The 27676-nt window shown below is 43.9% G+C and overlaps 1 protein-coding gene across 3 annotated transcripts in view; it reads right to left on the bottom strand.

Annotated features, from left to right (window-relative positions):
* The window catches only part of LOC128083356 (sphingosine-1-phosphate transporter SPNS2-like), a 121376-nt gene extending 96807 nt beyond the window's left edge, over positions 1-24569 (bottom strand). For all 3 annotated transcript variants that reach the window (XR_008208039.1, XR_008208040.1, XM_052688490.1), the window contains exon 1: positions 24192-24569. Coding sequence is in view for 1 of the 3 variants with exons in the window: in XM_052688490.1 (XP_052544450.1) it covers positions 24192-24486 (295 nt within the window). In the remaining 2 variants the exon portion in view is untranslated. The remainder of the gene's footprint in view (positions 1-24191) is intronic.
* Between the last annotated feature and the right edge of the window lie 3107 nt (positions 24570-27676).

Here is a 27676-nt window from a genome sequence, read left to right as displayed (position 1 = left end):
AGGGAGGAGGGGGGACACAAGCACTTCTCCAGCACTCTCACCGCCAAGGCATCAATTTTCCAAGTGCCTTTCTAATGTTAGTGAATGTCCACCACTCAAATCTCCCTATGTGACCTACATCTGGATAGGAACTTCAGATTTTAAGTGCAACAGCAGGAAAAGTTGGAATTTCCTATAGCATATCTTCCACAGATCAATCAGGGATGCCAACTGCTGCGGCAGTCCATTTCTAAAGCAAGAAATAGATGAAAACCTACTATTTCAAGTTACTTCCTATATCTTACTGGCTTAATTTGCAGATGAAAAAGCTTTTGACTACAGATATAAATATCTATCCTATCTTTAGTAACCCTAGAATAGCCCTTAATGTAAAATATGTGCTTTAAGCTTACAGACACTGCCGCTGAACAGGCAGTTAGGCACCAACACATAAAGGATGCAGGATAAAGCTACTCCAAATCCACCTTCACAAGTTGCTCCCTTGTATCTGCCTGCTTTCCTTGTTCTCTCATGAGCAGCATAACCAGAACTTTCCAGGTCTTTTCACTCACCTGGTCTGCAGAGCAGCCTGACATCACAGCTTCTCACACCTTTCTCCTTCCCTCTACCCTTCACTCAAGGCACTCTCCCACCACCAGCACACTGATCCATGCAAGAAACAGTGTGTGGTGCATTAATGCACAGCATCAAGAAATCCAAAGGTTTCAAGGAGCCCTTTTCATACCCTCACATGACCTGAGGAAGATATTTATCCAGCAGATGAGACTCCAGGGTGAATTTCTATGCACTATGACAGCAGTCTCCTGGAGTCGTCTTCCATGGCTTTTTGATGCCTTTTCTTCCATGGCTACTTAAAGCTGTCCTCTGGTCAGGGGCAGACCTCAGACACAGACATTTTGTGATCTGTATATGGAGAGAAAAGCCATCTGCCAACTTCTACATCTCCAACTGACAGAAAACATCCCTCCCTAAGCACAAAGCAACATCACACTCCTCCTCTGCACACACACACACACACACATTCATGCGTGCATCTCCCCCAGAAATGCATTAAGCATTTGTTATTTGACACTGGGCACTGCCCAAGCTATGCTAGGAAATGATCAAATATGGTGCATAACCGTAAACAGGCTGCATTAGTTATTCCAAGCATCCAGCTAACAAGACAAGTGGCTTTGCTCAGTTAATTAGTAAGGCATGTAGGTATTTCAAAGAAGATTTGTGTGGAGCACAAAATCTTGTTGAGAAACCTAGGATTTACCCACAGAGCTATAAAATAAAAAAGAAACCAGCTCTGGAGTTATCACAGAAGGTATTTGAATGCTGCAGACTACCTTCTTAAATATGAATTATTACAGTATTTACTAGATTCTACTACGGCTGGTAACCAATACAGCAGTAAAATCTGAATGCAAAACCTTATATCTGCATGAGTGTGCATTTAAATGAGAGCAGGAGCTAAAATCTAGAACGAGCATGAGGCATCTCTATAATTAGAATGGGTCATTCTTGTAGCCACATGACAACGTTGACTCCAGGAAATCCTGTCCCAGAGTCTTTCATTCGGTGTGAGCTGCAGCAATTTCTGAAGCTAAAACCTGCAGCAATGGTTGGGGTTCTGCCTGGCTGCACTGCCACAGGACCTCCACCACGAGGGCTGTCTTAGCAGGGCAGCAGTGCTTACACCCAGTGACACATCCATTTTGAAAACCCAGGCTTAAGAGACACGTTCCCAATCCTGACACTACATCACTATTTAACCTTGGGTAAATTATTTGATCCTATACAGTCTGAGTCCACATTAGTCAAATGAAGATAATAACAATAATCATGTGTGTCATAGATACAGCAGGGCTTGGTTATTAAGCACTTGTAAAGAGCCCCAGATGAAAGGCAAATTAGGAGAAGCAAGATTAATTATAAGATGTGCATCCCAAATAAAAAACAGGAACGTTTTTGTTGTTGCTGTTATTAGGAGAGAGTCTCTCTGATTTAGGATAGCTTTTATTTCAGTGTTGGTAAAGCACACCTATTTCAACCTGTTTCCATGTTCAAACTACATCTGCAGATTGTGGGTAGGTGATAAAGGCTGCTGGGCCTCTGATATTGCAGACACAAAGGTCTTTGATCAGCAGTCTGATTTCACAGTCACTGGCACCTGTGATACAGCAAAGCCAACAAGCCTACCTCCATTTTAACTGTTGCAAGGCTAAAGGAGCCCAATGTTATTTCCACACAAAAGGAAACATTTCCCATGGGTAAATACTGCGCTGCATCATATTTCCCGCCTCGAGAAAGATGAAGCCCAGTTCTTCCTGTAGAAAGGCTAGGAAATAGTTGAATATTAGATGCTGCCAAAATTCAGTATCAGCCAGTGACAGGTACAGTTCTCACTAACTTCTCTGTGTGAATTTCCAAGCGATACCAAATCCCATGAACCACCCCTCAGGGCATTCAGTAATGAATTTCTTAAAAAATAGATGAGTACAGAAATCTGGAAAAAAATTCATAACTGTACACTCTCTCCAGTGTTAAATAAAGAAAAAAAAATTGTTCCTTCACCTTGCAGAAAGTTTATGTTAAAAAAAAAAGATAGCATTAAATTAGTACTGAATCTTTCATTTCTAGAATGTCAGATTTTTTTTTAATGGCTGTCAGCGACCCATCTACACTTAAATTAATGATAGCAGAGCAGGGAATTTAAAAAGGGGTATTGCCTCCACTTGTTTCAGGAGACAGCGTAATACAGCCAGCCAGAAAAGGAGCTTGGGTTTCCCCCCTCACTGTAAACAGTAAAAGGCTGAAATGTGTTAGGCTCACCAATGTGCATTGACTCCCTGACGACAGGAGTACCTCAGGGCAGCTCATCACAAGATGAAGTTGAACTCAACCACAGCTCGTAGCTCACAGCAGCCAGCCACACTTTCAAACCATCATTTGGCCAATGCCCCATGAGCCACTTCTTTGCAAGTTTATGGTAAAAAAAATTAGTTCCAAAAAACAGAATTATTTATTCTTGTTCCCCTACATTTTTGTATCTTGAGGCAGCATTCTCCAAGTTTTTTCAGAGGATGTAGATGTCCAAAATCTTTTGCCCTTCTGGATTCTTACACATCTAATAAATGCTAAGACCACATCACAAGGACTCTTATTTCCCCGCTGCAGAATCCTCAGCACTGTGCCTTGGAGAAGTCCTCCTTCCTTCTTAAAATGGGGCTGAAATGGGCCAACTGATTAAAACACTAAGGGAAGAGAGAAGTGAAAAATAACCTGGAGAGTGACTCAGTTTAAAAGAAACTGCTTTTGTTGTGATTCATATCTCCATTTACTAGGATTGCTCAAGGTCTTTATTTTGGTCATTCAGGCAGCGTTTTGTTTCAGCTATTCTGAGATAGGAGTATCACTATGCACTATGTGCATTATAAATCTGCAGCCAGCAATAGTGGCTTCTCTTCTCTATAAAGAAGCAAATCAGCAATGTTACTCCTCGGTCGCTACAAACACAGGACGTTGTGCATTAATCCCACGTCACTTAGAACTCTCACTTTTGTTAGCAAATGTCATCAATTTTCCATAAGCTCAGACACTCCACAATTTAGGTGGGAAAAATATATATATATAAAATAAAATTAAACCTTGCAAACTTATTGCAGCGATGCTTAATACCCCAAAGGTTTCTTTGGTGGCCAGCAAGATGTTATTTTTGCAATGGACGATCCATGGCTCTCATTCCTTATCTCTAGATGTTTTCACAGGTGAACTGAAAAACTGTCAAATCTCTGCAGATAATCAAGGCCAGACAGCGGTGCCACACACAAGCAACAATCACTGAAATAATGCAAGCAGTATTTATCTCTCCCTCCCTACCCACACCTTACTTCTGCACAGTAATATCTAAGCTGCAGAAGAGATGGGGTCAGGAAGAAAATGCCGAGCCACAAAACTCATACAGAACATAAAAGGCAGGGCTCCCTCTGAAGAAACAACCTGTTGGGGTCTGTGCGTGCCTTCTGCTTCAACAGAGAAGAAAAAGAAAAGATGCAGTTTAAAATTAAAAGGCATTTCAGTCCTCTATCTGAACAGTAAGCCACTCTCGTTGGCCCTGCACTTCAGTTTCTGGTATTGAAGGTATTTTCTTTAGGACATATGTCAAACACTCTGAACATTTATTCTTTATTTAGATATTGAGCAGAAAATAAAGAGCAATAGGAGGACGAATTAAAAATCACAGTGCCTGTCTCTGAGGCAAAGCAACAAATAAGCTGAATGCCATCTGATTAATAAGGGTTATTCAGGAAAGCTGCAACGTGCCTGTGTGGTCACAGCAAAGTTAATTAGGATTCAGGAAGTAATGCAAACTCTGAGCACCAAGATCAGTGCTAGCAGATAAAATGATTCCCAGATAAAAGAAACTCCTTGTCAAGCATTCTGCTGTGGGGTATACATATTGCAGGTGCAGACTTAACGTCTTGCATAAGCATGCCTTGCCCAAAAGCTTTTATTCCTTTTGCTCACCATATTGGCTGGAATAATGGTTGCTTCCAAGCACCTACACAGTGCACAAAGTATTTGCTAAGAATCTGGGCACCCGAGCACCTGTGTACCACTGCTTATGGCAGTCCCACAGAAGTCTGCTCTGGACAGAAGCGTAGAACACACCGTAATACAGATAGAGTGCATCTCAAATACGCTTTAGTGCATCTGGACAGCAGGTGAGCCCACAAGGACCTGGGAAGATAGGTATGCCAGCTACCGTACATTGAAGAACTTCTGTTTTCAAAAAGAGGGAAATGCCAAGCTAGAAAGGTCGCTTTTATGTCATTCCAACAGCCAGACATGGATGCCACCCAAACACCTCTGTACAGGTCTGAACAGGCATCCAGGTGTGCCCAGGAGGCACCTCACCAAGCGAGCTGCAGCACTCCTCACCAACCTCCACACTGCAATGGTTTCCAGATGGGGTCCCAGAAGTCGTTCACCCTGTAAGCTATTCCCCACAAGGTATTGGGGATAATGGAAATGAAAACAAGAGAGAATTAATCTTTTCATTAGTTTAGAAAGCTGCAATGCATGACTCATAGAAAGCTTGTATAAATAAATGGCATTGTTTAAATCTTATTTGTAATTATACTTTCAGCCAGAGACTTTCAAAGCTGCACTGGGAATATGGCACCCAATTGTCTGATTTATTGTTATTTTAAGCAGGTGCTGTAGGCCCAAATTCCCTTGGCAGATTATATCTCATCTTAAGTGTTTTTGCTAGTGGTAATTTTCACATGTTCATGTCAGCAGCAATGAGAGGAAGGAAATAAAGTAAAAAAGAATTCCATCTAAGTTATCCAATTTCTCTTCATGGCAAGTTAAAAGAGATTTGTGCACAACTCAAAAACTGTACCTTTGCTGTGCTCTGCCTGGTTTAGCAGTGAAGGAAAAAGCGGAAGCGAGAAAGGACCAAACTCAAGTGGTTTGGGAAAAGAAACAAGCCAGTGGTCTTTCTTTAGCAGCCAGGCATTTCTTAGCACTATGAAAAGCTGCTTCTTGTGCTACTCCTGCACACTTTTTTAGCCACCTGCTCATTACAACGATCGTAATTAATAAGGAACAAGAACAAGTAGATCACCTTGGAAGTCTTGTTCATACCTCATCAGCCTACTGCAGTGCTCAACCACAGACCTAAATTGTGAAAGGATCAAAAATACACAGAAAACTGGAAGTTACTGAGGGTGAAAGCATAATGCATCTGGAACACCAATCTGCCAAGGAAATAAGACTTCCTGACACCGAACTTGAAATACCCCAGGCATACTTAAAAGACACCTGGTGATGCTCAAGGAAACTGATGCAATTGTGAGGGACTGCCATAGAGCTGGTTGTTCTTGAAAAGTCGGACTGAGAACAAAAACAGCTGGAAAAGTGCCTATCACGTATCTGCTGCTTTTGAATACCTCTCTATCCCAGATGTCATGCACTGCTCCTGCACTGAGGCACACAGTGAATACAAGAAGAACCGGCAGCTTCCTAGTATGTATCATTGCTAATAACCAGAAAGATCACAGACACAGGTCAGACAAAATACAACTACAGAGAACGACATCTGAAAGTGAATTAGAGACTGGGAGAATCTCTTGCAAGGCCATTCAACAAACTGGGATTGTAGAGACAATTGTTATTTCATCTTGCAGGTGGGGACAAACTTCTGGTCCTCCTCTTCTGATGCGCTAACAGCCTAGAGCAGGGCTGCAGAAGTCAGAGGCAACAGAAGAGGGCCAACAGGTGTTAGAAATGACAGGTATTTGTCACAATGCCAAAATGCTCCATCCCACTCCTACCTTCTTCCTTTTTGAGTAACTTCCCAGTTTTACATTTTTATCAAAGCCATTTATTGGAGATAGGGAAAAAGAATATTCACCTCAGGCAAGCCACACTAAAATGCTGCAAGAAGAAAAGCCAGCATAAAACAACTATAGACATAAGGATCCTGCTGTGTGCTTGAGGCATAACACATCTCCATTCAGCTAAATTGTGCAATAGAGAAGTGGAGAAAAACTGCAGAAATTGCTTCGAAGACAAACAAAGAAAGAAGTGTTTTTGTTGAGCCATCATCAGGTTTGCTTGTCGGATCAGATGCCTTTTTCTTGTGCTCCACTCAAACAAAGAAAATGCTTGAAGAAAATTGCTGGTGTTGATATTTACACACTACACATATGCAGCTGCAGTGAGATTGCTGCTGAGGTAGAGCAACAGCATCAACAAAACAGTTCGAAACTAAGAATACTCATACAGCAAGAACACATTTCATTTCTTAATTTCCTAATAAAACTTTCTGCTATATAATTTAATAGGTAGCTTTATACCAAGCTTCAGGGAAACGAGCCAATTGAGGGTAAAGATTATGTCCTTGAAAGGAAGGCCAAAGGAAGAGGTTACTAAAGGTAGGTGGAGCCACAAGAAGCCTTCCTCTGCTTCAGCAATAAATGCAGAAGCTTCAGCAAATGGCACAGAAGCTCTGCAGAAGGCAAACCTTTTGGAGTCACCAGCAGATGTTTGTCTTGTTTGAACTTCCCATCTGACTGCAGCAGACTCTGCATTGCAGGATCAGTCCTCACTTGAAGAGCTGCCATCTCCCAGCAGTCTGCTCACCCCAGTGACGCTTGCACTCTTCTTAAACCAGATGTTACTGCAGTGACTGAAGTCTGTAAGACTGAACTCTCCAAGATCTCATGCTTGTACAGGAAAAACAGATTCCTAACTGAATGCATTTCAAATACAAAATATTTGAAATATTTCAAAATATTCTTGGTAAATTTCATAAATAAACTTGAAAGGCCTACTTAATATTGTGGCCATAGTTGCAGCAATTATTGCCTGGAGGCTGTAAGCTTCTCATAGAGCCTCTCTCCATTTTTTTTCATTTATTTCTAAAAATGAAATGATGATTTGATTAAACAAATGTTAACACAGACATAAGGCCACGTGTTAAGAGAGACACAAAAAAGGCAAATAAAAGCAAAGGCATTGCTTCTGTCATTCTGACAGAAATTCTGACCAATAAAATACCCTTGTTTTTCATATAGCTGGCATGAAACAAGCCCTGTTCCTGTGAAGATAAAGCAAAGTCTGCCTTTTGCTTTGCTACCAAAATAATACTATGGCTATCAGTCCTGTTAAGAAGTCATCTAGTTTTTCCCCTCCTGCAAAAATTTAATTGCTTTATCTTTCTTATGAGATGAATGCAGTGTCCCAGCCCCACATTTATTCCCTGCCACCTACCCCTACCTGCTGCTCTCAGCCACCTGCCAGAGCGCCCATCAGCACGGCTGTGGTCACTGTTAGAGGGGGGTAAAAGCATCTGACAGGGAAAGCAGCAGCAGCACACAGTTTTATTTTACTTTCTTCTCTCTGCAGACAACGGTTTGCCTTATAAGAAGAAAGTAACAATGCTACTGCTCAAAGAAAGTCTTCAGAAATAATTAAACACCTTTTATTCCAACAGAGGCGAGTAGAAATACTCACCTCCATCACTCCATCAGGTTAAGAGACCAATTTCAGAGCCACCTAAAACATCTCCAAATTGCATCAATTTCCCCTCCAAGCCCTTAATTCTAATTGATAAGCTCTGAATTACATCATCAATTTCTGTCAAAGTACAGGTACTTAAATGCAACCCATCATCACAGTTTTTTTAGTTAAAAGCCTTTCCCGTCCTTTGCCCATTTGCTGTCTCACTCTTGCATACTCTCTTAGCATAATGCAATGAACCCTTCATGTCTTTAACACACACTAGAATCAGCTGCAAAGAAGAGGTGTAAAGAAAAAAAAAAAAAAAAAATCAGTTATGCAGGCCAACTCATTCACAAATCAACTGCACATTCATTTGCAGGAACACCGTGCTTGCCAAATGAGAGGCAGCTAGGGGAGCTGCAGTGTTTCCCTGGCAGCTTGAAATCAACCAGAGCAGGTAGACAAGAAGGTATCTCTGTTCCCCTGAGTAGCCATTTCTGAATCCACCTACTCCAGTTACTGTCCTCAGTTTCCAAAAAGGCAGAGCTCAATAATATCAATACTAAGATATTAATACTAATTAACTAACCTCCAGAACCACTGCGAGTACAGATTATCATTTGTGAAGACTGTTGTACACTAGACAGTCTTGTTTCACTGGGTGGCAAAGTAGAATTGGAGAGGCTGTGCCCAGTTGATTAAAATCATGCTGCAGGTCTGCAGCAGAGCAGCAGCCTGTGGCTTTTTTTGTGCTCCTGCTGAAGGCTCCGGGCTGAGCCTGGCCCCATACCCTGTGTGCAGTCCTGCTTCCAGCACCACTCACAGAGCTACAGCAGGGTTAATGAGCACCATGACATCTGCAGTACGATCCATTCAGTGCATCTTGCCTATCTGATGTCACATAAGCAGCAGTACTTCCTGGCAGTGCCTAAAATCTAGCCTGAGCTCTGTTCCTTCTTTTTATCATATTTCTCATGTAGGAAAACAGGAGTCCAAACCGCTCTTTCTTCACACTGACACAAACAGCCTTCAGTCCAGCTATTTTCCTAACAAACTCTCTCCCCATTACTCAGCTTTGATGAAGATATTCTTATAATTTCCTTTTTAAAAATTTTTCAACCCAAAATCAACATTCCTCCTTCACAATCAAACATTTTTATGCATATCCACTGCTAACATCTCATAGCATGTTTGAAAAATAAATGGTTGCAGCCTATCAAGTAAAGAGCTTTGCTCAAATTACACACTTTTCTTTCATAAGATTGTAGAATGTGGTTTTGCTTTCTTGCTGTACCACAGACTGCACAGAAGTGCACTGCAGTACTGTTATGGCTAATGCACTGCAGAAGCATCCTGCAAACCACTTAAGCTCAGTCAGCTGCTACATATGAAACAATCTAGAACCAAATTAATTAGTTCTGAAGCACAGCTAACGATGGTCAGCCTTAACCACTGAGGGCTGCCAACAGTAAGGAGCTGCCCAATACTTGTACGTAAGGACTTAAGTGAAAGGATTGGTGCTTAAAGGTCTGGCACATGATCCACGTCCTGTGCAGAGAAATCAGTCTTCCCAACATCACGGAGGAGTCATCATTACTCTTCTACACAGATATTCAATACTGAACATAAATTGAAATAATACATAATTGGTGTATAGCCAAAACCATTCCCCACACACTTCACGTTTAAGCAGCTCCACAGCTACTTCGTTAAGCATCAAAACTCCAATTTGCATCTGGACAGAAATATCAAGACAAAGTCAAAATACTTGGAACTTCAAGTATCCCCTTATTTCAAGAGAGATGTTACATCATGGGGCCTTGAAGACCTGGTTTGGTCGATGTCAATCACTTGTCACATCCTCTTACCCGAGACATCCGTATTAAGGCTATCAGTAACAACAGTACTGACAACATTTTACCAAGGGGCAGTTCAGAGGCTGATGTAAAAACAACAAAACGTTAAGGTTTCGTTTCTCTGAGCTCTTAAAAAAAAAAAAAAAAAAAAAAAAACCACAACTCAAATGATGAAACCTGAAGAAAGTGCAACTCAGATCCACCTTTCCTTTCAGCATTTCAAATTTTCAGCCATTACAGTAAATACTTTCTCTTTACGACATAATTAGACATACAGTCTCAAATAAAGGATTGGGTGCTAGCTGAAACTCAACGCACGTTGCTAGTGCTTTCAAATCAGACAAAGACTCACAGCAAAACTAGCTGACAGGAATTAAAGAGTAGAGCATTTGGGAGATTCAGCACTTCTGAATTTTCCTGCAGAAGCATTTAACCTCCCATTCGGAAGTGTACTCGAATAGGATGGCTATTCTTCGGCATGTTCTGCTGGGTGGCCACCTTGCTGTCTAAAAACAGACTTCTCCCTACAGGCAATAGGCAACTGCCTTCTTTAGACAGACAGGAGGCACCTCCGACACCACAGCACCCTGCTTTTCACTGCTGTCTTTTCAGGGCTTCCTACCACAGCACAAAGAGCTTCAGTCTTCCCCAGGAGGCAAAGTTCTCCACCTACATTAAACAGAAAAAAAAGCTATGCTGAGAAGTTTAAAATATTCAAAAATTCCAACACAGAGAGAGCTGCCAGCGGCCAACATTTCTAAGGGCAAAATTACAGCATTTGGGAATTACAGATCTGTAGAGAACCAGCAATTTGTGAGGAATTCAAGTCGCCAGAAAGCGACGAATTAGGGCCACAATGCTAACAAAATTAGATACAGTCTCCTTTTAACCTCATCTGATTTTAAGAGTCTCTTCTTTATTTTTAGTTAAAGAAAGAAAAAGATGTTCGTTGTTTGTCTTGTTAAAGTCTGCGAGATTAGGCTTTTTTAGGAAACACGTTTCCCCATAATTTACTCTCATTACGTTAGGTTACATGAAATTATGCTCATGCCTGTGCAGAGAGGTTCATCCCAACAGTTCAAACACAGTGACAGCAAAGACAAAACTCAGCAGCAACATGACAATTGCTGCAGTGTTTGCCTGTGTGCCAGCCTGAGGGAAGGATGTCAGCAGCAGGATTATTATTATTCTTTTAGTTATTTAAGTAGGTTTCCTCACTTTATTGGGTCTTTTCTCCAACTGTGGAAACTGAGTCAGAAGGCAACTCTTTCCCAATGACTTTCACTCATCTACGTGTCTGTAAACCGTGCTGTGTAAAAACAAAACAAAAGCCTTGCCAATCCTCCCATCCTCCACCCAGCAACAGCATCTTTAAAGGCATGCCTTCTCATTTGGTTAATTACTCTAACAGCCCACCTAAGCACTGCCTCTCTGCCTCTTTCTCCAAAGGAGAAACCAAAACCTGAAAGAAGGAGGAAACAGCTCATCTGCTGAACACAATGTTCGGAAATGTGAGGTGAACGTTCCTCACAGAAGCAAGATGAATGTTCCCACCACAGCATAAAGAAAAGCTTCATATTGCATGTATTTTCCATTGTCTGAGCTTGCTGATACATAAGCAGCTACACTTAACAATCACCAACAGGAGATATTTAGCAGCTTAAAGAGACTAATGCTTTTAACAGTGCAATTGGAGAAACAAGAAGGCAGCTTGCACCCTGTTCAGTGCCACCAATACTCTCCATCTCTGACACAGAGGTTTTCCCTTCCACAGACACAAGTACTTCTGTAAGCAGAGGGACGTGCAACATCCTCCACTAAATTGAAATAGCACATCAAAATTATGCAGTGGGGAGGCTGAAGCAACAAACCAAGAGACACAGTTTGTTGAGCAAGTCTCTCAGAAAGTTCTGCTGCACAAGGCTGAGTTAATGATTTTCATTGATAGAATACACACAAAATCCGTGTAGAGACAATGAATTCTGGATGGAAACAAGTGAATACTTCAAAAAGAAAGGTATTAGAATAAGATGGCTATATGACATAAGGAAACACCTGTAGGTACTGATGGAGGCAACAGTTTCAAGCTTCTGCACTGAAAAAGCATTTCCCCACTTGACTCTAAGGACTAAGGTAGAAATCCAAGGAAGGACTGCGCAGAGACGTCTCAGAGCCCAGGGGCCGCTTCACACCTGCGTGCTGCTAGCCCTCACTTCTGCTCAAAGCACAGCTGCTAAGGCAGGCTTTGTCTGGCAGGCAGGTCCTACATGGGCAGAGGCAGCAGCCTGATGGCCCAGCAAAAGCATGTTGCCCATGAGATCTGGATAGAGGCAGCAATGCAGCTTTACCAGCTTACAAGCCTGCAGTGTTATGCAAGTGACTGCTACCATCTCAAATCACACAGCATTCTTGCACAGTTCTCACCTGACCCCAGTTGGTGTTGACTTGATCTGCTGCCTTCCTTTATGTATTTAACAGAAAACTCCTAACAGTGCCCTTCCTAGTGTTCCTAACCTGCTGAAAGCACTCTTCAAGCAGACCCTGTAAAAATACAATGCAGAATGTTTACATACAAAAATCAAGCTTTAGGAGAATGTCAAGTAAATAAGTGTCTTTACTTGAGCTAGAAGAAACACAAACACTTCTCAGTACAGACTGCTGGCACACAAAGTCAGATCATAGCCAGTAGTGGCAGGTGCAAATGATGAAATGTGTGCAAATTCTAAAGGGGCAGCTTTCTAACAGAGGAGCTCTTCTCTGCGGGAGCTAGTGCCACTGTTCAATTTGATTACACACCAGCAACGGCCTGGGGAGGGAAAGAAGGCAAGAAGTAAGAAGACTGAGACCCCTCTAAGCACCCATGCTGAATGAAAAGGGCTCACCTAGCTGCATGTTCAGCAGCAGGAGCTCTGAGCAGCGGTCTGCAGCAAAAGTACAGGGGGGTCATACAGCTGACATGGCACGATCGCTCAGTAGACAAAAGTTACTTGCTTCCCCCTCAGCAAACCACATGCCACAGAGCAATTTTAACTGGAAAGACACTATCCCAAATTTAAAGGGAAACTAATGCTTTCAGAGAAACATCACACAGCAGGAGCCTGAAATCTGCACGTGAACACATCGGCACACACGTGCTGACACGCTCTGCCCATCACACTTGCAGGTCCTACCCTCCCACAGCTTGCTACCAACTCTTTACTGAGAGTAACAGCATGGCTATTGAGAAGCTGCCACAGCACTTGTTTCCAACTGCAGCTGGCAGTTCAGAGTTCCTAACGAGCACTCCTGCTCTGCTCTAGCTTTGAGGAGAGGGATCGCTTCTGTTTCTCCAGAAACCCAACTCAAAGGAACAAAACCATTCACCACCATCTGGGATCTGCTTCTCCATACAAAGTCCAGGCAGATCACTGAAAGATCACTAAAGAAGGCCATAAGTTGCTTTTGTCAAGATTGTCAAGGAATTTTTTTTTTAAACCTACCTTAAGATTGCCATGTTACTACCTACTGGAGTCTAAATTACACTTTCAAAATTACACATATTAATATCTGAAGCATGCAATTATAAAAGAGCAGGTATATTTTAGAGCTACCACACTATATTTTTAAAATAGAAACTTCTGCATGATTATAACAGCTGTGTTTTAGGTGCCCTTCCTTTACAATTCAACACTACCAAAGGAAATTGGAGTCAATGTGTTCAGCTGGAAGCTGCAAATAGTAATCTCTTATGTGATATCAACAGCATTGATCAAATGTGGAAAAAACCATGCTGCTGATAAATTTTCTTCTTACCAGCTTCCTTCACTGCTTCAAAATTCACGCAGACAAAAATAAAAAGCATGCATTCATTTTAACCTACCATGAAAACTAAAGTGTTGAAAAATATTTCTTTTGTCAGCCAAAAATGTGACTAATGACATTCATGATCAGATCAGTGGTCAGTCTACTAACTAGCAGCGGCCTCACAGTCACTGATCCTACCTGCTGTTTTTGGCAGTCTCCACACTGAGACCAGAGGCTGAACGTCCATCAGCATCCAGGCAGCTGAGCTCTCCCACACTCATCTCTCACTGCAGACAGCAGTTGTGTAAGGAATCTCTCCCACTCAAGACCAAAACGTCTTGCAGTTCAGTTGCACAAGTCTTTAGATTAATTAAACACATACTGCCAGGTTATAGAGTCCGGTAATTACTAAATGCTGAGGAACATGTTCCATACCCACACATAAAATGTGAAGGGACAATATAATAAAGCCCAAATAAATACTTAAATCAAGAAGGTTAAATCTTGTTCTGACTCTATTAGACATTCAAATGGACAGAAACCTCTACCCAGCCACTAACACAACTTGTGTTCTCCTTCAACAAGCCTAGCACTAACAGAGGTGCTGCTGCTCATTTATTCCCTATAAGTAAAGCAGCTTTCAGTGATGTAAGTAATGTAAATACACGTTTTCCACATGTATAAAAGCTTTGATTATATACTTTTTAAAAACCATTATATATTTTCATATCTTTTCAATGTATTATGAATACAGAAGCATTACTATTTTAGTGTTGCGCCCAATTGAGAGAAAAGTAGTTCAACAAGAGCAATGAAACACAGAGCAAAAGTAATTTACCTGCCTTTGTCAGCTATTGCTGCAATCCTTCTCAAGCCACGCTCCCAAAGAAACTGATCATTTGGGAAGGTTTGTAACTTCAAATTCACCAACTGCACCATGCTGCCAACTTCACCGCTGCCAAAATCGGGCCTTCATTTCACACTTTTAAGGATAAATGTAATTTTCAACTCTTCTTAGGAAAAAAAAAAAGTTCCTAAAAAACAGCCTTTCCTTGGGCATTACACAAGAGAACCAGATCCTATAGAGGGCAACAAGCAATGGCTCAACAAATGTATTTTCACTGGACACGAGCTCTGAGAAGCAGCTATGTGCACAGTACATCATTTGTTACTGCTGAGACTTACAGGTTTGTTTCATCAAGAAAGATGCCCCCATCACGAGCCAAAACTTATTTCAGCAAGTAATGAAAGGCCTGTTCAAATCCATGGGTGTTAGAGCGCGTCTAAAGCAGTGCACCAGCTTCCAAAACTGCTGGAACCTAACACAGACAATAACTGCACGCGATGCCACTTATGCCAAGCTGGAATTTGCCAGCTCCCAAGAGGTGCAATTTATGACCAACTAAAAACACAGGTTTTCTGGAGAAAATGGCAAGTGACCCCAGAGTTTAACAGCTCTACTAAGACACTTGTAATGAAACAGACAAGAAAAGTACATTCTTGGGATAGCTAAAATCAACAGCTGGAACCTGGCTCCTTAGCAGTCTCCATATTGTGTTATAGGACAACAATCACACAGAGATCAAGGCTTCTGCTTCCAAACACCCTCACCTGGCTGCCACGTTTGGTAGTTCTAAATCACAAATTCTCTTTAAATTGCAAAGGCAAAAAACAGACAAGTTATTTCCCAAACTGTACTTTGCTTTTTGTCCTTCTCTTCCACATCAGAAGTGAATCACCCGAGATGGAGCTGATCAGGAGCTGTCAGCTCTAATCAGAGCACTGTGGCTGTCAATCACCAGTAACCCTTGGGTATTCCCTTTCCTAAATGTATGAAAGATTTATATCCTGGAAGTTGGTCAGCATTTCTGGCTGCTAGATGGAACAGCAGGACTATGCTAAGTGCATTGATAATCATATAGCTGCAGCACTATTTGAGTTCTCACAGCTAAGCACACAAACACATGCACTGACCACTGCTCAGGAACCACACTGGTGTGTCAGGAAAAAAAAAATTAAGAAGCCATTTTTCCTTACTGCGCAGTTTGTTTCCTAACTTACTCAGCTGGCATTTATTAATAGTGTTGCAATTCTACATTATTAAGTACCAGCACAAAAGTGCACAGAATTTGTCCCTGCCCCAAACAGCATAAGCAGCTCTGATTCAGTGTCCCATTGCCAACATTTCACACAGTGGTTCAATTACCAAAGCCTGGACATTAATGTATCTGTTGTCACACCAATTTACAAGCTGCACTGGCACTAGCTGGGATACAGTCTGCAAGCCCAAACTTGCTGGAGAAGACAAGTCAGCATTAATGACCATACAAAAATGAGAATCTAGTATCATGAAAAGCAGTCACACAAAAAACAAACACCAATATCCTGTTATTGTCTCACATTTTCAAATTAAAAACTTAAATTTTCAAGTGAAAGATTTATCACTGAAGGGCTACACAGAAAGAGCACAGCTGTTCATACACTTCCCAACCTGCACACGTGGTAGCAAAACTGTGCAGAAACTCCATACACCACCACAAACACAAAATACCCACGGTCATCACTATAATACAGGCACAGATCACGAAATAAAGAGGTGACCAGGCAGAAGTCAGAATTGCGAGCCAGCAGCAGGGCACGACTCCCCCCTTTCTGGCTCTGCACTGCTCTGTAGGTACACTGTCCCAGAAGATCACTTCTCTGAAGTGAGAATATGCAGACAGCGCAGAGCAGCAGATCACAGACAGGCACGTGAATCAAAGCAAACCTTCAGGTAAGTTCAATTCAAGCCCTGAGGCTTCATGCACACAGACAGAAGTCGTACTGACTCTCTGTTCACCCACTATTGTTGTTTTCCATGTGGCCAAGAACACAGAGCTCTCATTTTAAGACAGTAACAAAGTGTTTCTGATAGAAAAAGAAAACTGAAAGATAATGAAATGAGTAACAACACTGATAATTATTCATTTAATTATTGGCAGAAGCCTGAACAAGAAAAAAAATGTATTAGAAGCAGCCTGAGTTCAACACAGCCTTAAAATAATAATTAAAAAAAAAACAACAAAAACACCCCATCACATGCCAAGGCTGAAAGGATTTTCATTCCACCATGTGGTTCCCTCATCCTGCCAGCCAAGCTCCAAGCTGCTACTGCAGCTTTTCTCTCCATAACCCTGATCTTTTCCTCCCTGTGCTGTTCAGCCAGCATACTCACCGGCCACAGAAGCATAGGAAAGTTATATATTTATAAAAGCATAAGGGCACAAGGCTGGCACATTCGTATTCCTGAACTTAAGGCTGACAAGGCAACGTTGAGGTTTTTTCCCCTCTCTGTCTTTCTCCCATCTCTTCAGGAGAAATTGCTTCATGATTTTCGGTTGTGATAAAAGATCAGCAGTTCTGGGGTGACCTGAATGTGTTCCCTCATGAACAAAGAATGGGTGAGGACAAAATCATCATCCTTCCCACTTGTCCCTCGTTGCCTAGAAGGATCAGCCTGCCAGAAGAACTCAATGTCTTACCAAGTAATTCTGTATTTTGAGAGACAACGTGGTGGTTCCCAGCTGTTCCACTTGTGTAGGGCTTTCATGAAGCACATAGTATTGGGAAGAGAGGAAAGAGACCACCACAGAGCCCTGAATTAGCTCAAACAGCCCTCCGAAAGAAACCTGCAGCCACTCCTGTCTGGGAACGGATCCAAAGTCATGACCTCAGTAATGAAGGGCTCCACCTCTCATCCAGGATCCATTACCTTCTTGCTTTCCCAATTATTTATGCTACCAAAAAAACAGAAGCACGGAAATTAGTTTTCCCTCCCTTTCACTTCCTCTCTTCGCAGCCCTACAGAAATAGCTGGGTTGTGCAAGACAAATACCCACAAAACAACAATGAAAGCAGATGCATCAGGACGAAAAGAAGACATATATGAGATTTCTACTGCATGTGCCAATTCTGAGTGCAGCGCTTGTTCAGCCTACAAGCGTGGCAAACTATGAACAGCACAGTAAATTACTTACAGAGCAACAGACCTAAAGCAGACTTCATTAGTTCTAACTGACTACTAACGGTTTGATTGTATTTTGTTGCTGAGCTTTTGATTTGATTTTGCCTGTACCACGCTCAGATTTGCTTCTTGACTTTCAGATCTATTCACCAAGAACACAATTTTCCAGAAATGCCCATGCCACATTCTATGACCAAAGCTTCCCAGCAAAGGGCAGGACTTGTTCACCTCACTTTAACTCTGTGAGGTGTGAGCCCAAGCCCTTGCTACTCAACAGCCAACACCTTCCCTGAGCCCTGAGGCGTCTCACAGGTCCTTTGTAGAACTGATTTTGAATTCATCCCTCTACATCCACAGCGCCAATTTCCAGAAAACTCTCTTGACCAGAGAGCAAGATGTCATCCCCCATTTCCAATGGATGCTTTCATGCTCTTTTCTGATACTCATCCTGTAGGTAGATGTAACAACTTACTGAATTATACCTTTGCCTTCTCTCAAATCTCTCAGTCTTTCTTCATGCTGCCTACCAAAACATACCGTGTCAGATATTCTCTATGCTCTCACACTCGCTCAAAACTGTCTCACCTTCCTCAGCCTTCCACCTCTGTGACTTACAGCTCTCACATCTCTTGTGATGGTTTCACACCACTGGCTAGACAAACTCCACTCTTACTTACTGCTCTCTTACTCCCCATCATGAACAGGCTGGGGAGAAAATATGACAAAAACAAAGCTTACAGGTTGAAATAAGAAGATAGGAACCACTCACTAATTACCATCATGGGCAAAACAGACTCAGGATATTGAGATTAATATAATTTACTTTCTACTACTAGCAGACTAGAGCAGTGAGAACTACAAGCAAACTAAACACCTTCCCCTCGTTCACACTCTTCTACCTCCCAATCCCAAGCAGTGCAGAGGAAGAGGGTTAGACCATAAAGCTTCATGTCTGCTGCTCCTTCACTCTCACTCTGCTCCTGATCCACACGGGGTTCCTCCCACAGGTTGCTGTCCTTCCCAAATTAATCCTGCACGCACTTCCCACAGGCTGTCACTCTTCAAGAACAACTCCAACACACACCTGTATCACAGGGCGCATCCTTCAGGAACTCACTGCTCCAGCACAGACCTGTGGGCAGCAGGTCTGAATGTATTACTCTGCCGTGCTGCCTGGTGTACAGCTTTGTTACTCCTGGTGCACATCTAGCAGAAGCAATAAAGAGTTAACACAGAATAAAGACAGACAACTGAGAAGAAGGCAATTGGAGGAATTTAATGCTATTAGAGCTTGACATGGTACTTGAAAAGTTCTGAAGGAATGATCACAGAATTCCCATACCTTTGACCAGGTAAGTTTTTCAGCTTCTACTATTGACAGTCTCAGAGATGAAGGGACAAATAAGATCACGGCTTTCTTAAGAACGCACTGAATATTTATGAGGGCCTCAACTCCACGTAATAAAGGCCATATTCACTGACTGTGATTATTTGGATGCTTTAGGGACAAAATAAATCAACAGGCATGAAAGAGGATTTCAAAGTCAAACAGGAAAATCTGCACATAATAACAAAGATAGCAACTATCTGGCAAATCTGCATCACAAGGAAGAAAAATACTATGATTAAACATAATAAGACTTCACTTGAAATGCAAAATACTCAGGAAAAAATCCTGCCAACTCGCACAAGGACCAGCAAAGAGGAAGTAGCTGACTATGCAGCAAAGCCCATCGTGTAGGGAAAGCATAACAGCAGAGAACCAGATGCTACTACACAGCCTTTGCCATTGCGCTGAAGTGATTTCTATTGCTTGTTTCTGAAGTGCATGACCATCAGCCCTTCTAGCTTTGCTCTCAGTGCTTCTTGAATTCTGAGCCATAACAAGTACCTATCGCCCAAAGCATTGCTATCCTTTCCTTATAGCATCTGTGAGCTGCTAACACTGCTGGCTCAAGCAAGTTCAGCCAGTAATCATTCCTAACATTTTCCAGCACTGTACTCCTTCCACAGCTGAACTCTAGGTAATAGCAGGACTGAGATTATCTCAACAAGAGAGGAAAAGCAGAGAGCTTGCAGTGCCACTTAATGGTTCCCTCCCTGAAACTATAAGCACTGAACACAGTCTTGTTACAGCTGGGGGCTCCCTTTATCCCACTACATAAATGAAATCTTTCATACCGAAAGATCTTCACGCAATCTAAGATTTCACCTATTAAAGTAACACATTGCTATCATAAACATGAACTCCCAAGTAATAGAAAGCAGTTCTGACGTATAAACTCTTGAATGTCTTGGCATTTAGAGTTAGTTTTGAACCCTCTCTAACCCTTCAGTTACAGCCTGCGCTACACAGCTTTAAACTTGACTTTCCACTTTCAGCAGTCATTTGCATGTATGTCTCTTCAAAGAATGGTATTTGCAACTGTGTGTTGTAATGAGAAGCTAATTAACACAAATATGGTTATTAGCAAGTTACAGACATTTACAAGACAAAAACTCCAGACCAAAGCCTACGGTTTACTGCGTCACAGGGAGAAAGAATCTCAAGGATGGACTAATAGCAACCACTAACTACATCACCATGGGCAAATCGCCAACACTGCAACTCTGTTTCCCCTTCTGCAGTGGGATTGTAAAACTCATTTACTTTGCCAGGTAGTTCTCCAGCTTAATTAAATCATTACCTTTAAATTAAAGGCATTACAGAAATGCCAGGAAGTAGCACCTGAATTAGAAGGTGGGGATGACACTGTAATGAAGCAAGACTATTTTCACCATCAACAGCAGGCGCAGTAAAAGGTCATTCACAGCATAATTGTGAAACCACATTCCAAGCTTCTGAAGGTAAGATGACTTTTCCCAAACCTTCATTAAGGAAGAGGATACATGCCAGCATCACCAGATGCTGTAGTGTCACAGGTGATCTACAGTGATTTCATTACTGCTAATCTTCCCTTTTCCTTGTTCTTTGTTTTCTAATAGCAGCAAAATATCACAGCTCTTGAAAGAATACTTTCCACAGGCAACCATTTTCAGTATGATCAAAGACCTATTAAGAAAATTGCAGAGGAATATTTCCCTTCAAGTCAGTAATGCTCAGCACAGAGTTTTCAATCTATCCTTCATAAGAGACACAGTAGAGGCACTCCCACTTTTCGTCTGGGAGAGCTGCTCCCAGATATCACTGTACTTTAACATCTGCCATGCACAACCCTATTTTCAACCCTATGCAAACACTGGGGCATTGCTGGAAGATGCCCTGCTACTGCTCAGGCTTTTTGTTTTGAGGGTTGCAGAAGAAACTTATCCTTAAACCATAGGAAACAGCCAGTCGGCAGCAGAAGCCCAGTTTCATTGGGTATTCTCAGCAGAGCTGTGTCTCGGTGTAAGGCACAAAGCTGAATATGTCCATATCCCAAATTGCACTCCAGCTCTGTCACAGAACGCCCCAGATACTAAAAGGCACATCTCATCCTAAAACTGTTCCATCCGTAACGGGAAGTCATCGAAATCAAAACTAGGAAAACAGGTGCCTCTTTTCTTTGTTATACTTGAAAAAGACGCCCTCAAAAACCCATTACATTCCATCTCTGTATTTAGAACGAGAGTGTAAACAGCAAAAACACCCTTCTGCTCCTTATTGCTGAAAGGTGAGCAGGGAGACACACTCACATAGGAAAGGTCAGCCTGAAGAATGCTTTCTATGCTCTGAGATCTCTCTGCATTGACTGGATGCATGCTACGTAACTTGTTTGGTTAGAAAATAGAGGAAGATGCTCTGAAAACTACATTTGCAACAAATAACTCCATACATGCCCTTGTTCCTATTGATAAATATAAATTTGCTTTAAAAATGTGCGTCTGTGATCAGAACAATCAAAACAGCTGGAAAGGAATTTCTTCATTAAGTCAGAAGGTGCACTTGTAGCATTGTGCCCACACAGCCCCATTCTCCAGCTTCTGTAACGCCTGTTTGCCAGCTGCCTGCTTTGCAGTCCCCTGGCTCCCGCATTTGGCTAAATTTGACAGCTGGAAGAAGTCCCAAAAGCTCTCAACACTTCTCTTCATATAAAAAAGAAGAAAGGAAAAAGCTGTGTCCAGGTGAGACTCATAGACAGGCCAAGAGACAGGTTAGTGATAAAGACCACCACCTCGTGGCCTCAGAGAAGCCGTGCCAGGGATCAGCCTGGACACACCGACCCTCAGGGCCCAGTTTCCATCAGTACTGCTGCTCCCTGGAACGCGGTGCAGACAGAGCCAGAACCAGGAATTCGCATTACTTCTCACAGCAGTTTGCTGGCCTTCGTTAAATCCTAACTTCTCATGCTACTTCCCCTCCATAATGAGGCTAGTGTTAAACTGCCTTATTATGTTGCTGCAACAATTCATATTTGCAAAGTACTTTGAAGGTCTGAAGAGCTGTATTCACTAATTATTACCTGTCTTGAGACACAAACTGAATATTCAAAGCGCTGGCCTGATTCATATGCAAATACACGTCACATAAGCATGCGGTATGCACTGAGACTCAAAAATAATAGCAAAGATGGCTTTTAAAGAAGAGTTTGTTCTAAAGTCAGTTTTCAGTACAAAAAAAATACATGATTCTTATTACCACAATTCTTCCCTTAGCTTGAATTTAAATTATTCCTTGTTGTTTAGATGAACACTCTATAAAACATCTGTTTGAGAAAATAAACACCAGCCAGCACAAGACAAAAAGATGAGGCAAAATGATCCTGTCCCTAAAGGAAAGTATGATGCTTCAGAACTTAAACCTTTGCTATCGAGCTGAAAGCTAGCCAGCAAGTTCCCCACAGCAGCTGATGGGCAGTGCAGAGCCAGAGCTCGTGCTAAAAGTACCGGCAATCGGAGCACTGGTAATGCAGCATCACAGCAGGCAGGTGCCTTTATCCTCTGCTCGGTCAGACACTTTGCAGCCTTCCCACAAATCAGCATGCTTCTCCCATCCCTTGCGAGCACATCTCATGCATTGATGACAAACGAAAGCAAGATGAGAAAGCCATTGCTGCAAGTGCTATAACAAATAGACTGCTTATGTGTTTTTTACAATCCTTACTGTGTTCACCTATGTGTGAGAAGGAACAGCTTCCAGAAAAGGAAAACTTTCCACAAGTTAAAGGAAAATGGTGCTTTGCAGACAACCTGCATACTAAACAGACTCCTATTTGAGGGTAAAAGAGCAAACTACAATTTCCTTCAGTAATAACAGAGTGATGTTGCATCTTCATCCTCCTGCATCACACTGAGCCAGTACTCAGTACCTCCCAACTGGGCCTTCACATTTCCTGAAGGACTGAACCATAATAAAAAGCCACAACAGCAGGCAGGTAAATTTTCATTCTAATCCTCTCCACCTCCCTACCCCAAACAAAACCAAACCACTCTGGCCAACATATTGTGACAACAATGCCAAGATGCATCCCATGCACACTATTACTGCCCTACAAACATACATTATTTTAATGCAGCATAAACAAATACTCTCATTTGTTTAACACCACATCGAGCTCCAGCGATTAAAACGTGTATAATGCACAGAGCAACGTTCACACACGTGCTTTTTATAAGCTCTGAAGATAAAATTATCAGTATTGCCACACACAGAATATGCATTATTTTTTAATTACATGAAACAGCTGAACAACACCGAGCCTCCCTCATTACAGAATCACAGAATGGCCAGGGTTGGAAGGGACCTCAAGGATCATGAATCTCCAACCCCCTGCCACATACAAGGCCATCAACCTCCACATTCAATACCAGCCCAGGCTGCCCAGGGCCCCATCCAACCTGGCCTTGAACACCTCCAGGGACGGGGGCATCCACAGCATCTCTTGCAGCTGTTCCAGCACCTCACCACTCTCATAGTATAGAGCTTCCCCCTGACATCCAACCTCAATCTTCCCTTTCTCGACTTAAAACCATTTCCCCTCGACCTGCGGTTCTTTCAAAGAGTTGATTCCCCCTGTCTCTAGGCTCCCTTTAGGTACTGCAAAGCTGCAATGAGGTCACCCCGCAGCCTTCTTTTCTTCTTCTTACAAATCAGCACAACTTCGGTTCTCATTTTCCTCCAACAGGCGGGGAATACCGGCACTGCGAGCATCCTAAGGCGCGCTGTCTCAGAGCCGTAGAGCACTGAGTCTGAAGGAAGGAGGGCAGGGAGCTCCTGAAGGACAGGCAGCCCGGCTTCCCGCAGACACAATACCGCGCACACCATCTCCCGTCGGGCTGCGGATGGCGCTGACCCGGCGGCAGCTGCACCTGTCAGCGCCGCGCACACCGAGGATCGATACCGGCGTCCCTCAGCGCCGCTGCCGCCCGACCGCACCGCCCGGACGAACAAAGGGCTCCTCTTCGGGTCGGCGTTAAAATTCACGCTAACTAGAGAACAATACCGCCCGCACCTCCACACCCCCGCCCGGGCACGGCGAACCGCTGCGGCGCTGCCCCGCCAACCTCCGGGCCGCCCCGCTCGCCTGCGGAGCCCCGGGGCGGCTCGGCGAGGGGCGCGGAGGCCTCACCTGCCACCGTGTACCGGTCCAGGTAGTTGAGCACGTTGCCCACGCTGAGGATGCCGGCGGCCGCCACCCGGGCCCGGCCGAGGCTGGGTGCCTTGCGGCGGACGATCGGGCGCTCCGGGCGTTTGCCGACCGCCGGCGGGTTCATCCTGCCCGATAGGGTCTGCACTTCTCCCTCGGCGCCCCGACCGCAGCAGCCCCGTTCGCCGTCCTCTTCCTCCTCTTCGTCCCCGGCTCGGAGCCGCCCGCCGCAGCCCGGGCTGCTGCCGGAGGAGCCGTCGCTTTCCAGACACATCATGGGCCGCTAGCGGGAGGCGACCGCGCCGCGCGGTGACCGCCTCAGCGCTGCATCCCGCCGCCGCCTCGGCCGCCTGCCCGCGGGACCGGCCGCGTCGCCGCCGCCTCCTCTGACAGCTGGGCGGGCGGGGCGGGGTGCTGAGAGGCGGGGTTACGCGCCGGTCACGCCCACCCCGCCCCGTTGTCCCCCGTGCTCACGGCGGCGCGCGCCCCGCTCCCGCAGCCGCCCCCCAACGGCTGCCCCGCGAGCTTCCCGCGCTTTTCGCTTCCCGCCCTCTCCCCTGAGGGGCGTTCTGTTCTCCTCAGCCCGCCTGAGGACGGCACCTGCCTCCGTCCCCGCGGGCGGCGGGGAAGCGCTCGAGCCAGTTTGAGTCGCTCTGCTTTGGGCCTTAATATTCAGTGCCCTTGATGTTAATCTTCAGCGCTACGCGGTCATTCATGAAAAATCGACATTGCCGGATCGCGGGACTCCAAGCAATACCAGTACCCGATAAACTTGGTACACTCGATAATAAACTCCACAAAGGCAAGCTAGGTCCACCCTCAGATCAGCTCGTAGCCACAAATCCAGCTCTCGCGCCGTGCCAGCTCACAGCTGGCTGTGCAGGGCTGCGCAGGACGGGACGGTGTTCTCTGATGTTCTGGAATGCGCTGCCGACCTCACAGCTTCCTGCTCAGCCCCGGCTGATTTTCCTATTGCACAGAAGTGGCTTCAGGAACAACACCCGTCTTCAAAGGAAGTAAAATAGCTCCAAAATTCCCCATGGTGGAAAGGGCTTCGCCCTGCTCCCTATAAAGTTCCACCTCAGAAGAAGGACCAAGAGACATTCTGTTTTAAAAAGAGGAGCCTTCAAAGAGACAAAAGTGTTCATAACCAGAGCGGCTCCAGCCTGACATATCCATGCTAAGGCTGCAAAAGTGCTCCAAAATAATAATAAAATGACAGCTAAGGGTTCACATGCACCTGCCGGCAGCGTTGTGTCACGATTTCGGAATTCTTACCTACAAAACTGTATCTGGGATACATATTTAAACAAAACCTGACACCTACCTGGGAACAAACCGCATTGCTCAGGCGTTGCTCATAGCCTGCTTTGTCACACGCTGCTCAGAGCACAAGCAGCCCCAGCCCTGGCCAGGCACTGATGACATCAGGGCTGGGCTGTGCCACCAACCTGGTGAGATATGGCAGGAGGAAACCCAGCAGGTGAAAAGGGCACTTTTAGTCAGCGTGATTTTGATTGCTGCTTGGGCAACGTGCTGGGAAGGAGAGGAGCCAACATCACTTCTGATGACACGTGATACTCCCAGCAAGTAAGTGAGAATCGGTCTGCATAGATGCTATAGGGAACTGAAATGGAGCAGAGGAGGCTCAGAGAAGACCTTTTCGCTTTCTACAGCTGCCTGAAAGGAGGCTGTGGAGGGTGTGGGTCAGCCTCTGCTCCCAGGTAACAGCAATAGGATGAGAGATGATGGCCTCGAGTTGCACTAAGGGAGATTCAGATTGGATATCAGGAACAATTTCTTCTCTGAAAGAGTGGTGAAATAGTGGCTCAGGCTGCCCAGAGAGGTGATGGAGTCACTGTCCCTAGAGATGTTCAAGACATGTGGAGTTGTGGCACTGAGGGACGTGGCAGTGGTATGGTGGGGATTCGCCGATGGTTGGACTAGAGGATATTAGAGATCTTCTCCAACCTTTACGATCCTATGATGTCAGTAATGGAAACAGATTCGCTTGCGTTAATACAGGATGTTCCAGTTTATGTCTGAATCTGAGGAATCTTTTTAGTTGGTTTTGGGGTTTTTTTTGTTGTTTTTTTTTTTAAGCTGTTAAAAGCATGTGCAGATCAGATTTGACTGACTGCATGGTGAAGGTTATACTGAAAAAACTGTTTCTTCACATTCCCACTAATTCCAGAATTCACGTAGTGTACAATAATGTGGTCAAGTGATAGTGCTCGCCTAGAATATCCCATAGTCCAAAAGGAGAAAATCAGGGTATAATTGAAAACAATAAAATAAAATCAGGGGTGAAATGGCTTTAGCAAGACCGCAGATCTTGGCCAGCTGTGAAGGCAAAATCAATGGGTTAAGGCAGACAGGCAGTGAACACAGCTGAACTGAAGGATGAAGGTTTCAGATATTAGGAAAAAGTTATCCAAAAGAGTGGCCAGGCGCTGGCATAGGCTGCCCAGGGAGGTGATAGCATCATTGCCCCTGGAGATGTTCAAGTAACGTGGAGGTGTGATACTAAGGGCCATGGCTTAGTGGGCAATGCTGGTGGTAGGTAGACTGTTGGACTAGGTGGTCTTAGAGGTCTTTTCCAACTCAAATGATTCTATGACTCAAAGAACTCCTCAGAATCCCTCACCTATGTATTGTCTGCTCCAAAGTCCGTTCCACTCTTTGCTCACTGCTTGGGCTGCCCATGGGCATTGCAGAGCCCAATCTCCAGTCTTGTGTTGCAGCAAACATTGTGTTCGGAAGATGTTAATGAGATTAACAGGTAAGGCAAAATTAAGGAGCTTAGTTTAATGCATCAAATGCTCCCCTGGAAAGCAGTTATATTTAGGAAAGACGGCCATCAAATATGGAGCAAAGCTGGATGGAGCTGAAGTGGCTTATAAGTGTATCCCTTCAATTCAGACACAGAGAGGAGCTTCAGGTCAGGACAGAGCACAAAGAAGGAGGCGCTGGTTAGGCTGTTACTTCCATACAGCCAACCGTAGCACCTTCAACTCTACATGGAAACTCACGAACAGAGCAGAGCAGATGCCAGTGCATCCATATCACGGGACTTATGTGAAGGAAAAACAGAGGGAATTGGAAAAATTGTGATGGAATTGGCATTAGTGGCAAGATGATTCATATTCCTGAACTGCTAAAATCACTGGTTACTGCCTCTCCAGAGGAACAGAGTATATTCTAACTTAAATACACTACTGGTATTTTTTGCTGTTACAGGTTGTTGAGAGGGGATTTGATTACAGAGTGCAAGTTCTGTCACGGGGAGAAAAATGCCAGCACTAAGGGCTCTAATCAAGTGGAGAAAGGCATAGTAAAAATCAGAACAATGGCTGAAAGCTGGAGTTAGAAAAATCCTAATGAATTGTCTGGTTCACATTTGTTACTGAATGATTATACCCTGGAACAAAATGCTAAAGAAGGGTGTATTCTCCACCCCTTCATGG

Source organism: Tympanuchus pallidicinctus, unplaced genomic scaffold, assembly GCF_026119805.1.
Source record: "Tympanuchus pallidicinctus isolate F22 unplaced genomic scaffold, pur_lepc_1.0 scaffold24, whole genome shotgun sequence".
In the NCBI taxonomy this organism is placed as follows: Eukaryota; Metazoa; Chordata; class Aves; order Galliformes; family Phasianidae; genus Tympanuchus; species Tympanuchus pallidicinctus.
The sequence above is the reverse complement of the archived record's forward strand: the minus strand, read 5'-3'. Positions and strand labels throughout refer to the sequence as shown.